This window comes from Morone saxatilis, unplaced genomic scaffold, assembly GCF_004916995.1.
Source record: "Morone saxatilis isolate NCDOM2014 unplaced genomic scaffold, NCSU_SB_2.0 Contig16, whole genome shotgun sequence".
In the NCBI taxonomy this organism is placed as follows: Eukaryota; Metazoa; Chordata; class Actinopteri; family Moronidae; genus Morone; species Morone saxatilis.
Genome location: NW_023339718.1, coordinates 20,427,819 through 20,439,892, shown reverse-complemented (window position 1 = coordinate 20,439,892; position 12,074 = coordinate 20,427,819). Strand labels below are relative to the sequence as shown.

The window sequence follows — 12,074 nt, the reverse complement described above, 5'->3', positions numbered from 1 at the left end:
GCAACAAGCTAAGATGTCACACTATCTTAAGTGTAAAGCTGTGGGTTGAAATTAGTGACACCAACGGCGAAAGAGAGAGAGAGAGGAACAGAAAGACTGTCAATCAGAGAGTGGTCTGTTATCACAGATGACATCATGCTGCAGAGGAAGAACATCTGCGCCTTGCGCCTGAGCAGAAACTATAAACGTATCATCTCTGTTTGCTGCATGTTACTAAATCCTCTAATCTGTTTGAAACACTCCTCTACCACTTGTGAAGTTTTTTTTTTCTTGCCTATATCATGAGGCATGCTGAGTATCTGTTTCGCAAAGGCTGTTGAGATCCTCTTTCAAGCCTCTTCCACAGGCTGTCATGTGGGCTGCCTGTGACTTTTCCTAGTTAGTCAGGCTTTGCAGTGATGTCAGGGTCCCTAGTGCTGGATGCAGGGCTGGGGAAAATTCTCCAGTAATTACAGCCCTCACCCAGTACCAGGCTTTAATGTCAGCAACCCCCTCCTTTCTCCTTGGCCTGTTGGATTCGGGGTTTTCCTTCCAACTGTCACTGACAACTGACCATGTCCTCATGGTGAAGTGCTTCCATCCCCTCTCCACAGTGCAGCCAGCTAACAGTTGAGCAGGAGGGGAAGTACAAGAACAGTAAGATGTGAATAATTGGCAATAAGTAACAGCGTTAGACATGCCCATCAGCAGTGCTTTAATACATTAAAAGATTTCAGTTCCACTTCTGTTCACCAGAACCTTGCTGTGTGTTTCATGAGTCAGTCTAACGTGGAGCAAATCATCTTTTGATTTCCATAGACATCTGTCAACAAAACAGATGTGTCAGTCTAAAATCGGTGTGCCTTACTGAGTTAAATGATATTTAAGAGATGTGAGGACATGATAAGGCAGATGATTCATGAAATATGGAAATTTTTTAGGCCTTGTTTTAAAATTTGCTAGATCCTCTTGGCTAGGGTTGGGGCTCAAGTTTAGTCTAAATCATTTTTAAACAGCGATGACCTATCTTGTAGGATGAGTCTAACTGGTGGCAGAAGTTGACCATAATGCAGTAGTTGCTAGCCCGCACCATCATAGGCATCGGCCAGAACAGTGTCATGACATACACAAGTTTAACGCTGAAATGAACACTGAATGCGGTAGAATGAATTACTTGAATACTTAGAATGCCTTACTATATCTGTAATGTTCCGACGCCATTGCTCTTGGCTAGCAAAAGCTTTCTACCGTTACAAGATTTATTGTTGACTGTATGTTGGTTACAGACAGCTCTGTTGATGGCATTGGTTGAAGCCAGTCTTCTGTACAGTGAGGGACCTTTTGTGTTGTTTAGGGGTCCCTTATTTGTCCAGGAAGTTGGTATGCTGGGCACAAAGCCCCTCTGAAACAAATCATTCCATCCAGAGCCACTCAGGAGAATAATACACTCAATAGCGTACCACTTCCGTGGCTGGCATAGTCATGGCAGGCAACAAAAGCCCCCGGGTGGTGATTTAGTGAGAACCTGATCCTGGAGCATATGGCCCCGGACAGTCCCAGAGCAGGCCAGCAGGCAGACATGAGCTGTTTGGTAGGATGGCCTGAGCGGAGCCCTCTATCTTCTCTTAACTTTCCAAAAGCCACCTCCCCTCCACCGGCTGCCAAGATCGGTGAAATAGTTGGTTTCTAATGACAGAGAGGTAACAGCTGGTGTCAGGGAATCTCACAAAAGATTTTAAAGAATTCAATGTAAGGATGTGACCTTGTTGTGAGCTGTCCCAGACCTTTACGCCTTTGTTTTGTAGTGTATTGTTTACAAAAATAAGATGCTTTTAGTTGGAGCGCCTTAGAGATGGGTCCAAGAAAAGAGATGAGCAGATTATTTGCTCCAGCCGTGGTTCTTTCTCTCACTTGAATATTTCCTGTAATCAGTACACCTTTGTGTTTGTGTGTGTTTGTGCACCTCTCAGTCAAAGTGACAACTTTTAAAACATGTCTGCTCAGACACAACTCAGTGTGAGCAGGAGTTGATTGTTAGGATGGGTAGTGTAGTTTGTTCAGTTTTCAGTTTTTGAGTGAAGGTTAGCTGCTCTTTTGTATCTTGTCCATTATCTTAAACAGCCTGCTCTTTTCAGCCTCTTGGCCCTTTGCCTGAGCAAATGGATTTTGCCTTGTAAAATCTCTCTTCGTGCCCATACAACCCCCACATCTTCTTCCCTCCATTCTTGCCTCAAGTTTGATCTTTACTATGTCTGCATCCTACATCCTTTTTGTCAAAGCAGTCCATAAAGCTTAAGATTTGCACAAGATGACTCACAGGTAGCTTTTTCTTATACAACAGGGTCATAAAGCCGACTCTGCATCACACATGATTTGGTTTCAGCTTGCACAAAGTTTTCATAAATGAATGCATCCAAAGTAGCTCTCTCTGGAGTATGTCATATGATTCAGTTTTCTGTTTAAAAGTTCACTCCCACTCCCCCAAGTCTCCGGATGGCTCTGCACTCGACTGTCTCGTTACAGGAAATCAATTCAAGCTCGCCACATAGTTTGGAGTGACCATCAAGCTAACCTTAGCACACAGAGCAGAGCATGGCAAATCGATGAACCGTATCCAGCGGGCGTAAACAGCTTTGGCTGTTGTACTTTGTCTTAGCAGTGTTTCTGTCTTAGTTTGATCTTTTTGGAGATGGTTACAGGTCTGCAGATAAAACTGCTGGGGCCATTCATACATGCAGCAAATAACATCATTTGTTCTATTCATTTATGTTATTTTAATTATAATTCCGATTCTTTTTGCCCTGCATTACAGATATTTTAAGTTATTAGTCCCTGATACATTTCTGTTGTGGTATTTTGTTTCATTTGCAACAGGATTTTGATATCATTCTGTGTATGTTACCCAAGCATCAGCATAATGTTTATATGCTGCTTGTTTTGTTGTCTTGTCAGCAGGTTGTATATTTTCTTGTCTTTGTTCCAGTTTTTAATCGTTTGTCTATATGCAGCGAAGCCTGACCTTGTGGCTGACAGCAGAAGACGTGCTAGTCGAAGATCCTGGTGATTTCAATGCCACTGATCCAAGGATGTTTTTGAAATAAAGCAAAAATAGATGAGACAGAATAGACTTGTCCAGTCCAGTCTGTCAAAAACGTACCATCACTTTGCTGATTGTTTCTAATAGTTTCTCATCCACACTGTTGAACGCTCTCCCTCCCATTATGGTCAGCCTCAGCTCTGCTATAGAAAGTTATCTTTTGTCTCATTAGCTGCCTGTTCATTCCTCTGTGCTGCAGAATGGCATCAGTCACCCCTTCTAATCTCATAATGTCTGCTACAGTAACTCTGTTTTGTCTACATATAAGCAAACACTACACTTCAGTTTGTTTAGGTTTGCTTTGCCTGACTGTCTGCGATCTTCTGTTTACTGTCTTCATGGTGACACACAGGTTTAACCTGCATGAATTATTTGTACTTGGGGTTTTTGTCTTCACAACAGGCGGAGATCTGTTTAAACATAGTGTTGATGGACTCTTCAATGAAGGCCTTTGTGCCCACTGGTCACTTCAACTCCCCTCCCCTTCTGCTCATTCTCAAACCAAATCCATGCTGTTTTTCAGCTGACCTAAGGTAACTTGTTAGGCAACAAGTACACCATTGTTGGTCCTTTTTCTCTTTCTCGGTCGGTGGACTTTGATGCCCACCACTCAGTGACTCAGTGAACCCCTCCTAATGAGACCAGGGACTGTCCCATCACAGTGTTGGTGTCATTCACCCAGAGAGGCACACAGCACAGTGACAACAGCTACTGGCACTACAGCTAAACACCTTCTCCCTGTCAACACAGTCTACTCCCAAACCAGAAACCCCACTTCCCACAAAAAATGCTATATTTTATAAAGCTTCATTTACTCCAGGATTACAGCCAGCGGGAGTCAGGCCAATGCAAGCTAAATAAGCTTAGCCTACTTGCTCATAAAATAATCGGTTAGCTGCTGTTAAAATATCAACTTTTGGAGACCTTTTAATAAATCCTTGATTACACACATTTTTCTGTATTGACTTTTAAGATAAGCTGAGTATGTTTGATTTCTTTTTCAGCACTGCCATATTTTGCACTCCTGTATGTTCCACATTCACGCCTGGCAGCGCCCACAGTCCTCCACTGTTGTCCACTGAACAGCATAACAGGACCGCTGAATGCATAAAATGTCTGTTCATGGGCAGTATAGCAGAACTTGGACATCTAAATCAGATATAAGGTGTTCAGGGAAAAAAGGAGTTTGCAATGGACGATTGGATTAAACATGTAATTGTAATGTTCGATTGTGACACAGGCGTTGACTTTAAGCTGTCTTTGTCTATCATGTAAGAACATCAACAAATGATTTTTCATACAAGGGAGAATCAAGTCTTATTATTAAGTATTGCCTAATTTATCCGTTATGCTCACTGAGCAGTATTTCTACATAGTATGCCTCTGTGTGAACCCTGATAACCCATCACCCCATAGAATACATTTCATGTGTGAAAAAGACATATAAAAGACATATTGCTAACTTGTCATGTTTTGTTTTTCCAGGAGGCTTCTCAGTGGTATTTCTGGCTCGAACGCACAGTGGCGTCCGCTGTGCTCTTAAAAGGATGTACGTCAACAACGTCCCGGACCTAAATGTCTACAAGAGAGAGATCACTATCATGGTGAGAGCAGCATCAGTGTTAGAGACGTTATCTCTCAAATCAACTGAAGTCGTCCTGTTTGTCTAATTGCAAGAGCTTTATATTAAATATTTTCATTTATTGTACATTAGCTTCATAAATATTGGTCATGGAATAGGAAAGTAAGATTTAATTAAGTTATTACCTGTGCTTAATTATGCCGCTGTAGGTTGTAGTTATGTTTGATTAGAAGAAGTATATTTTTTGGGCGCTTTTTATCCTTTATATTAGTTGACAGCTGGGAAAAAAGAACAGACAGGGAAAAGGGGGGCAGAAAGAAGAGGGGGTTGACATGCCAGCCAAAGAAAGGCCGGCAGGTTCAGAATTCGAACCCTGGGCCGCTGCAGCAAGTACTCAGCCTCGGTACATGGGTCGCCAGCTCTACCCACTGAGCTAACCAGGCGCCCCTGATTAGAACCATTTAACTGAAAAGGAAATTTGCATGAGTTGGGAACTAAACACTGCTTATCAGTTGAAAATAAGTATTAAGTCATCATTTTGCTGATTCTGCTGCATTTCCCTCCAATGCTTCTCTGTCTGGAAAACCGATTTCTCTCACTTTTTGTGCTTGGAGGGCTTAATTTGCACTTGAAGACACTGTTCATTATCTGACGGGCATTCTTAGTTTTCAGGTATTTAATTCGAGCACATAATCCTGTTTCAAATGGGACACAAGCCCTCATTTATATGCACCAAGGTGCATATAAATGGCTTCATTCCATCTTCATAACTCATCTTCTTTTCTAGCATTTCCAGTCTGGCAAGAGCAAAGGGCTTTTGGCTGTGTGCTTGGTGACATTGTATAAATGCACCTGGTCCATTGAGAGATACGTTTGATCTATCACACAGCTAGCTCTCACATGATTACAGAAAACAATTCAAGGTGTTTAATGTTATTCAAAGTTACATATTCTCATTTATTTAGTTATATAGCAGACATGTACAACTTGGACAGCAGCAGATGTCTCATCTTGAACGTTTGACCCCAGTGTGTCAGTGAACAGCTCACTCTGAGCTGTTTGGCCGGCTTTGTGTGTCTGTTCACTGCCTCATCCGCTGTGTAATACTCACCCACACAGACCCACACACAGTTGACCTTAACATTGACACAGTCCTGGCCTGTTGGGACGTTGCCTTAGGTGTGTCGGTTTCCACAACACACAGCAGTCTCTCTTCTCACACTGGCGTCTAACAACCAACAAACACAAACACTGATGCTTTAAGCCAGCGAATGAATCAAGTAGAGAAAGATTAGTGGAGTTAGGAAATCAGCATGGCGTAAGAACACTAAAGAATACAAAAAGCATTGTTGCCACACACAGTAGCTTGATTGCAAAGATGAACTGGACTGTTATCTTTTGCAAATTTGCATGTGGTTTTCCTCATACATAGTAAAACCAGGAGGTAAACACATCATAGGGACTCGCATGTTTTATGAGGTATACGTTTTTTTTGCCCTAAACAAATCTGCAACTCTTGGCTATGTAACTAGTTTGTCTGTAACTTTTCTAACATGATTGACTTGTCTGCCCCCTTTAATGCAGTCTACAGTCTTGTCATTGTTGCAGTGCCACAAAGAAACAGCAGCATTATTCCAGACTGCAGATTTTCATGCTTGATTTTAAATTGTACATTGAGTAGCAGCATGCTTCTGCCACAAATATACCAGAAACACTACACAAGTCCAAACATGAATACTAAGCAGCATTCACTGAAAAGGGCAAAACTGTGTACATAATCCAAATATATCCTTTCTAATTGCCTAAATAGCTACCTTGTATATTTTGTTTGTTTAGTAGGAGTAATGTCCTTAAATATTAAATTCTGGATATGAAGATGTTATGGACATCTTCCATACATAATACAATCTTATTTTTTCTTACATAATACTTGTGAATATTTGTGTCTTTCTGTGACCATTTCCGTGTTTTCATCCCATATGTAGAAGGAGCTGTCGGGCCATAAAAACATTGTCGGCTACCTGGACTCCACAATCAATGCAGTGTCGGACAGTGTCTGGGAGGTCCTGATCCTCATGGAGTACTGTAAAGGTACATCCCTTCTGTTCTGAAACAATGACATGGCCACCATGTTATGTACTCATGCTATTGATCGTGGTAGCTCACTGACTCAGCTTGGCTTTTTAGGGCTATTTTGAGCAGTTTTGCCCTCATTGGACAAGTTTACATCTAAACTTTAGTCTGGTTACTGAGAATAATCAGATAGTTAGGTGAAGCCTTTACATGGTGACATATTTTGTTTACTTAGAAATGGATTGAAACGTTGATCCTGACCTGATATTGCCATAGCATTTTGCCTAAATTTTCTGGCACACATTTTATTGGCTGTAAAACATTATGCTGACTGTTGGACTAAAAGCAGAGGATACTGTGATGTACTCAAACATTTTAAATGTTAGTGGTTTATTGTTATAGCACAAAATATGACCTTAGCTGACTTGTATTATTAATAATAGCAAAACATCTATTTAGATCATTTTGGTACCAATTGCTATCATGTTAATATTAGGTTTTGATCAGTCAAGTTCAGCTTCAGGGTGTAAATGTAAGTATACTTATACAGGACAACTGAAAACTATCCCAGTTGGTAAATATAGTTTGCAATAAAGTTTGCAACGGCCGAAACACCAAACATTGTTTTTGGTTTCCCAGCCTGACCTGTGTGTTATGATCTAAAGCTGTCTTTCCACCTCTGTCCTGCAGCGGGTCAGGTTGTGAAGCAGATGAACCAGCGGTTGAATGTGGGCTTCACTGAGGCTGAGGTCCTCCACATTTTCTGTGATGCCTGCGAGGCTGTGGCTCGTCTGCACCAATGCAAGACACCCATCATCCACAGAGACCTCAAGGTGAGATCCGCAATCGTCTTAATCCACTATAACCCAACCTGCTGGAGTTCCTCTGGCCAAAAACTAACCATGCAGCACAATATTAATAGGTTGTACATGTTAATTCTGGTTGAGCTATTTGGGTAATTCCTACTCTCACTGTACTTAAAACCCACTGAGTCTAAAAAGTCTTAAAAAAGGAAGAAATAATATTCCTGGAAGCAGCAACAGAATCAGTAAAAGAATAACTGGGCAGTTACTATGAGTACTTAAAGGAAAGAGTTTGACCTACAAACTTCCTCAACAAAAACCAAAAACTCATCAGAAAAACCAGCGCTGTTTGAAAAATTTGAAGCTTAGTGCTCTGCACAAAAGCGAGATGTCAACAATATCAAAAGGAGGCACTTGTGGATGGCTGCTTGAACAGTTATTTATTAAATTTAATGTCAGATGATGTTTATAAACTTAAGTGACGTAAATCTGCTTGGTCAGCAGAAGAAAGAACGCCTTAGTTTCACTTCACTGCTTGTTCTAACTCCTCTGCTTCCTTTTACGCTCCCCCACTTCCTTTGCTAGCTTGTTCTTATTTCCTCTGCCTCCTCTTCGTCCTGTTAGTTACTCATCCACCTCCTTTTCCTCTTTCTCTTCCACCAAACATACTCTTTGTACAAGCCACAGTAGCTGGTACATCTTGAAATTCCTCACCAACTTAATTTTTAGAATAGATTTTCAAATCAAGCGTGGCAACGAGCCAGATTTACCCTCTTCTTGCTGATGCTTTGAGGCCGGCTGTTATTTCCCACCCTGGTTAAATTCTCCTCAGTGCCCCGTCAGTGGGCCGCTGTACTCTGTCCAGTTGGACAAGCCTCTAAACAGCGCGGTCCCTTCAGCTCCACAGGCCTGTCCTCTGTTTGCTGTCTGCATCTATCTGTTCAGCCTACATGGCTTACATAACATCGCAGGGACACAAAAGACCATGGAGGGCCAGTCACGCATTGCCAGGGGAAGTGAGAGTGCAAAAAAAGCCCCTTAACCCTGAGCTGTCAACAGTATTGAGACACTCTGTGTTGCTTTCATTAGCTCAGTTTTCCCTTGGACAGTTTGAAATTGTTTTCTCTTGGTCGTCCTTTTGGTCTCCCCTCTTCTGTGTCACAGCTCCTACAAATGCCTTACTGGCTTTCTATTTTCAGATGTTCACTTTTCACATTTTACATCTTATGCCTGTGTTGCACTTTCCCTGTTGCTACTTGTTTCCAGTCTTTTCTCCACCTGCCTTTGTTACTTTCTGTTAGGTTTGTAATCTCTCTTTGGCCCTAAAATAAAAGTATTATTTAAAAACTGAGGCTTGAAACTCAAAATGGAAACACATATAACATAAAGATGTGAAAAAAATATCTATTTTTCAGACTAACATGTTTGTCTACCAGTAAACAAACTATAACAAGACTCCTGTGGCAGAATTACTGTAATGAGGGCTTGTCTCATTACTCCATCACTGTGTATTAAATCAGTTTTGTGTGTGGGTGTGGGATTTGTGAGTTTTTACAAGCGACTTTATCCACTAATTGTCATCCTTGCCCATTACGATGTAATTAGAGATGAGATTCGGTTGGTTGCTTTTTTATCTGTCTGCCACAGTTATTTCAGAGTCACAGCTGATGTGATTTTGATGGAATGATGCGTCTCAATCACGACCACAGTCTAGCTTTAGCTAGATTATACAGGCTGTAGCTTGCACATTGGAAAGGAGCTGTTTGCTCATTTTTAAACCAGTATACTAACAAAACAAATAAATAGCAGTAGCAGTTTAAACCTGCAGATATTGTTGACATGTTGTTTGTGCCACCTATAGGCAAAGAAAGTTCCAGCTTCTGCCACCTGCAGGCAGTGTGTTATAACTGAAATGTCCTCTTATGTTTTAATAGATACAGTTTCTGTTGTAACTTTTTGAGGATTCACATTAAAGATGCATACTGATTAACTAACATGTTTTTATTTTGGTTTTTAGAACCCACTCCCCTAAAACCCCAGTATTTTTTTTTCTTTGCACACACACAGTGACTCTCAGCTCTGTTATTGGTGTTCACATCAGCCAGTCAAGACAAGGTTACATTCACCTGCATCTGTCACTGCATAGTGTATGTTGTTGAGTTAGTGCCTTTGCAGTGTTTTAGCTATGTTTTCCTTCTCTTGTCTTTTCCATTAAAAGTCTTCAACCTTTCTTTCTTTTCTTTCTTTTAGGTTGAAAACATCCTGCTAAACGACCAGGGAAATTATGTGCTGTGTGACTTCGGCAGTGCCACTCACAAGGTTTTGCTGCCACAAAAAGACGGAGTGACTGCTGTGGAGGACGAGATTAAGAAGTATGTTTTTTTCCTCATTGAAAGCCATGTTCTGCATGTCACTCAATACAACAGTTGGTAAAACCATAATATATACCTGTCACTTCTATGTTCTGGATGCTGGAACAGTATTGTTTTCCTTGTCAGAGTGTCATGTAAAGTTGACACTGTCATGTAAAATCATTTAAGAAAATACCAGCATACAACGGGCCTTTTGCACCACAGGAACGTTAGGAAAAACCCAAGAATGTTTCTAAAAACTCCGCAGCCTGCATTTCCCTGCAGGAACATGTATAGGTTCAGTTTTATTTCCTCCCCAAAAAACCCTGCTACTGAGAAAGTACTTAATGATGGCACAGGATCAAGGAAGACTTTGCCCTATGAAATATCACTCACTGACTGGTTAAACTAGTTTTGAATTAGTTTAATTAACTAATTTTAAGATTAAGATTGCTATAATAGGGATTGTGCAATAGAAACATTCTGTATTGTCATTAATGTTTTAGGAGTTTTAATGTTTATATGCTAATTATTTTGATTCAGTACTTTCAAAAGTAGAAAAATAAGCACTCAGCAGATTTTGTGGCCATTTCTGTCTAATATCAATGCAAACATCACACTGTCACACAAGAGAAAATTACAAAGAACAACCTGACAACTCTCTAGAATCTAAATCTAATTGGTCTAATCTGTCTGATCTTTATCATCATCTTCAAATGTAGTATAAATGGAAGCAGGAACTTACAAAAGGGACAAAAATGACCATAAACTAACTGGTAGGTTTATTTGAGGGGAAAGTTACCTGTGTCTTATCAGGGGTAGTCTTATGATGAGCCTGCTGTATTCCCACTTAACTCATACCACTGTTAGGCCGTCATAGCACTCCTATCTAAACCATATTTGCCGTATGGCCGGATTGCTGTAAACCTGCTACATTTCCAGGTGTGTTTATTTGCACCCACAAAGCAAATAAGTGAGCATGTAAGTCACACTGGAAGCACGTCAAAATAGCTCTATTCTCCAAACATAATACTGTGCTAGCATACACTCTCATTCTCTATGCAAGTAAACCAAAAATACACATGCTACTGCAAACAATCACATTGTTGTTTCGTTGCCGATGATGGTATGTTAGGAGGTGGTAAATGTGTTGCTCCTATGGCCACAACCACTGTACTTTTGCAGTGTTAGTCTATGCATTCTATTTGTGTCGTGTCAAATCACAGCAGTCCCTTCAGATCTGTCCTGTTGACTTTTCTCACATTTATGGCTGCAATAAAGTGTGATGTGTGATTATTGGCTGTATATGACTGTAGTAAACTGTCCTTCTTTGTGACACAGGTCATACAGAAACCATCAGTCCTCTACAATGTGGTGATTCTGACAGTCTTTGCATTTTCATTTCACAGCTGGATTTATTCCAAACACAACCAGCTGCTCTGATTGTTATCCACATTATTGAATAGAAAACAAAATAAAATGTTTAGCTCTCTCTTACCCTGACAGGTGAATTAGGCAGCCTTTGCTGGCAAATTATTATTATTTTTTTTGATTTGTTTTGTTTGTCCTGTGCATCAGTTAACAGATGTACACGTGTCAGTCAAAGAGAAGTGTGCTTGACAGTATTGAAAGAAATATTCTGAACCTTTACTTAATAAAAATACAAATACCGACCTGTAAAAATTCTCCATTATACGTAAAAGGCCTGCTGTAGCAGAACTACACAAGTAGCAGTAAAATATACTTGAACTATTACAAATATATTGTTTATATTATCTATATGGTATTATTGGATTCAAATTAATATTGATATTTTAAAATAATGTATCAAATGCAACATGAAATGAATGTGAGAATGTGAAGGTTGTTGCTCTTAGTGATCACTGAATCTGCATCTTTGTAGTTAGTTTCAGCTCATTGTTTAGTCATTCGGCACGCAACCTTTCTGTTTTGGTTAACCCTTACTTCTCTCGCAGTGATTTTTATGATCTGTCATGTTTAAAACTTGTTTCAGCCTTGCAGTGGCAAAAACAAAATGAGAAGTACCTGGAAACACTGTGTTTAAGTACAGTAATTGAGTAAACATACTCATTTGATCATTGACCTGCCATTGACTACGTCCTGTTGTGGTATCTCACAGGTACACGACCCTTTCGTATCGCTCGCCGGAGATGATTAACTTGTATGCA

At 40.4% G+C, this 12,074-nt stretch overlaps 1 protein-coding gene across 1 annotated transcript in view; it reads left to right on the top strand.

The window, feature by feature from the left end:
- Positions 1-12,074, top strand: part of bmp2k (BMP2 inducible kinase) — a gene marked incomplete in the record, with an annotated part of 45,882 nt that overhangs the window by 15,646 nt on the left and 18,162 nt on the right. Inside the window, 5 exon segments of the mRNA XM_035657804.1 lie at positions 4,562-4,680; positions 6,644-6,749; positions 7,422-7,564; positions 9,785-9,906; positions 12,026-12,074. Coding sequence (XP_035513697.1) covers positions 4,562-4,680; positions 6,644-6,749; positions 7,422-7,564; positions 9,785-9,906; positions 12,026-12,074 — 539 coding nt within the window.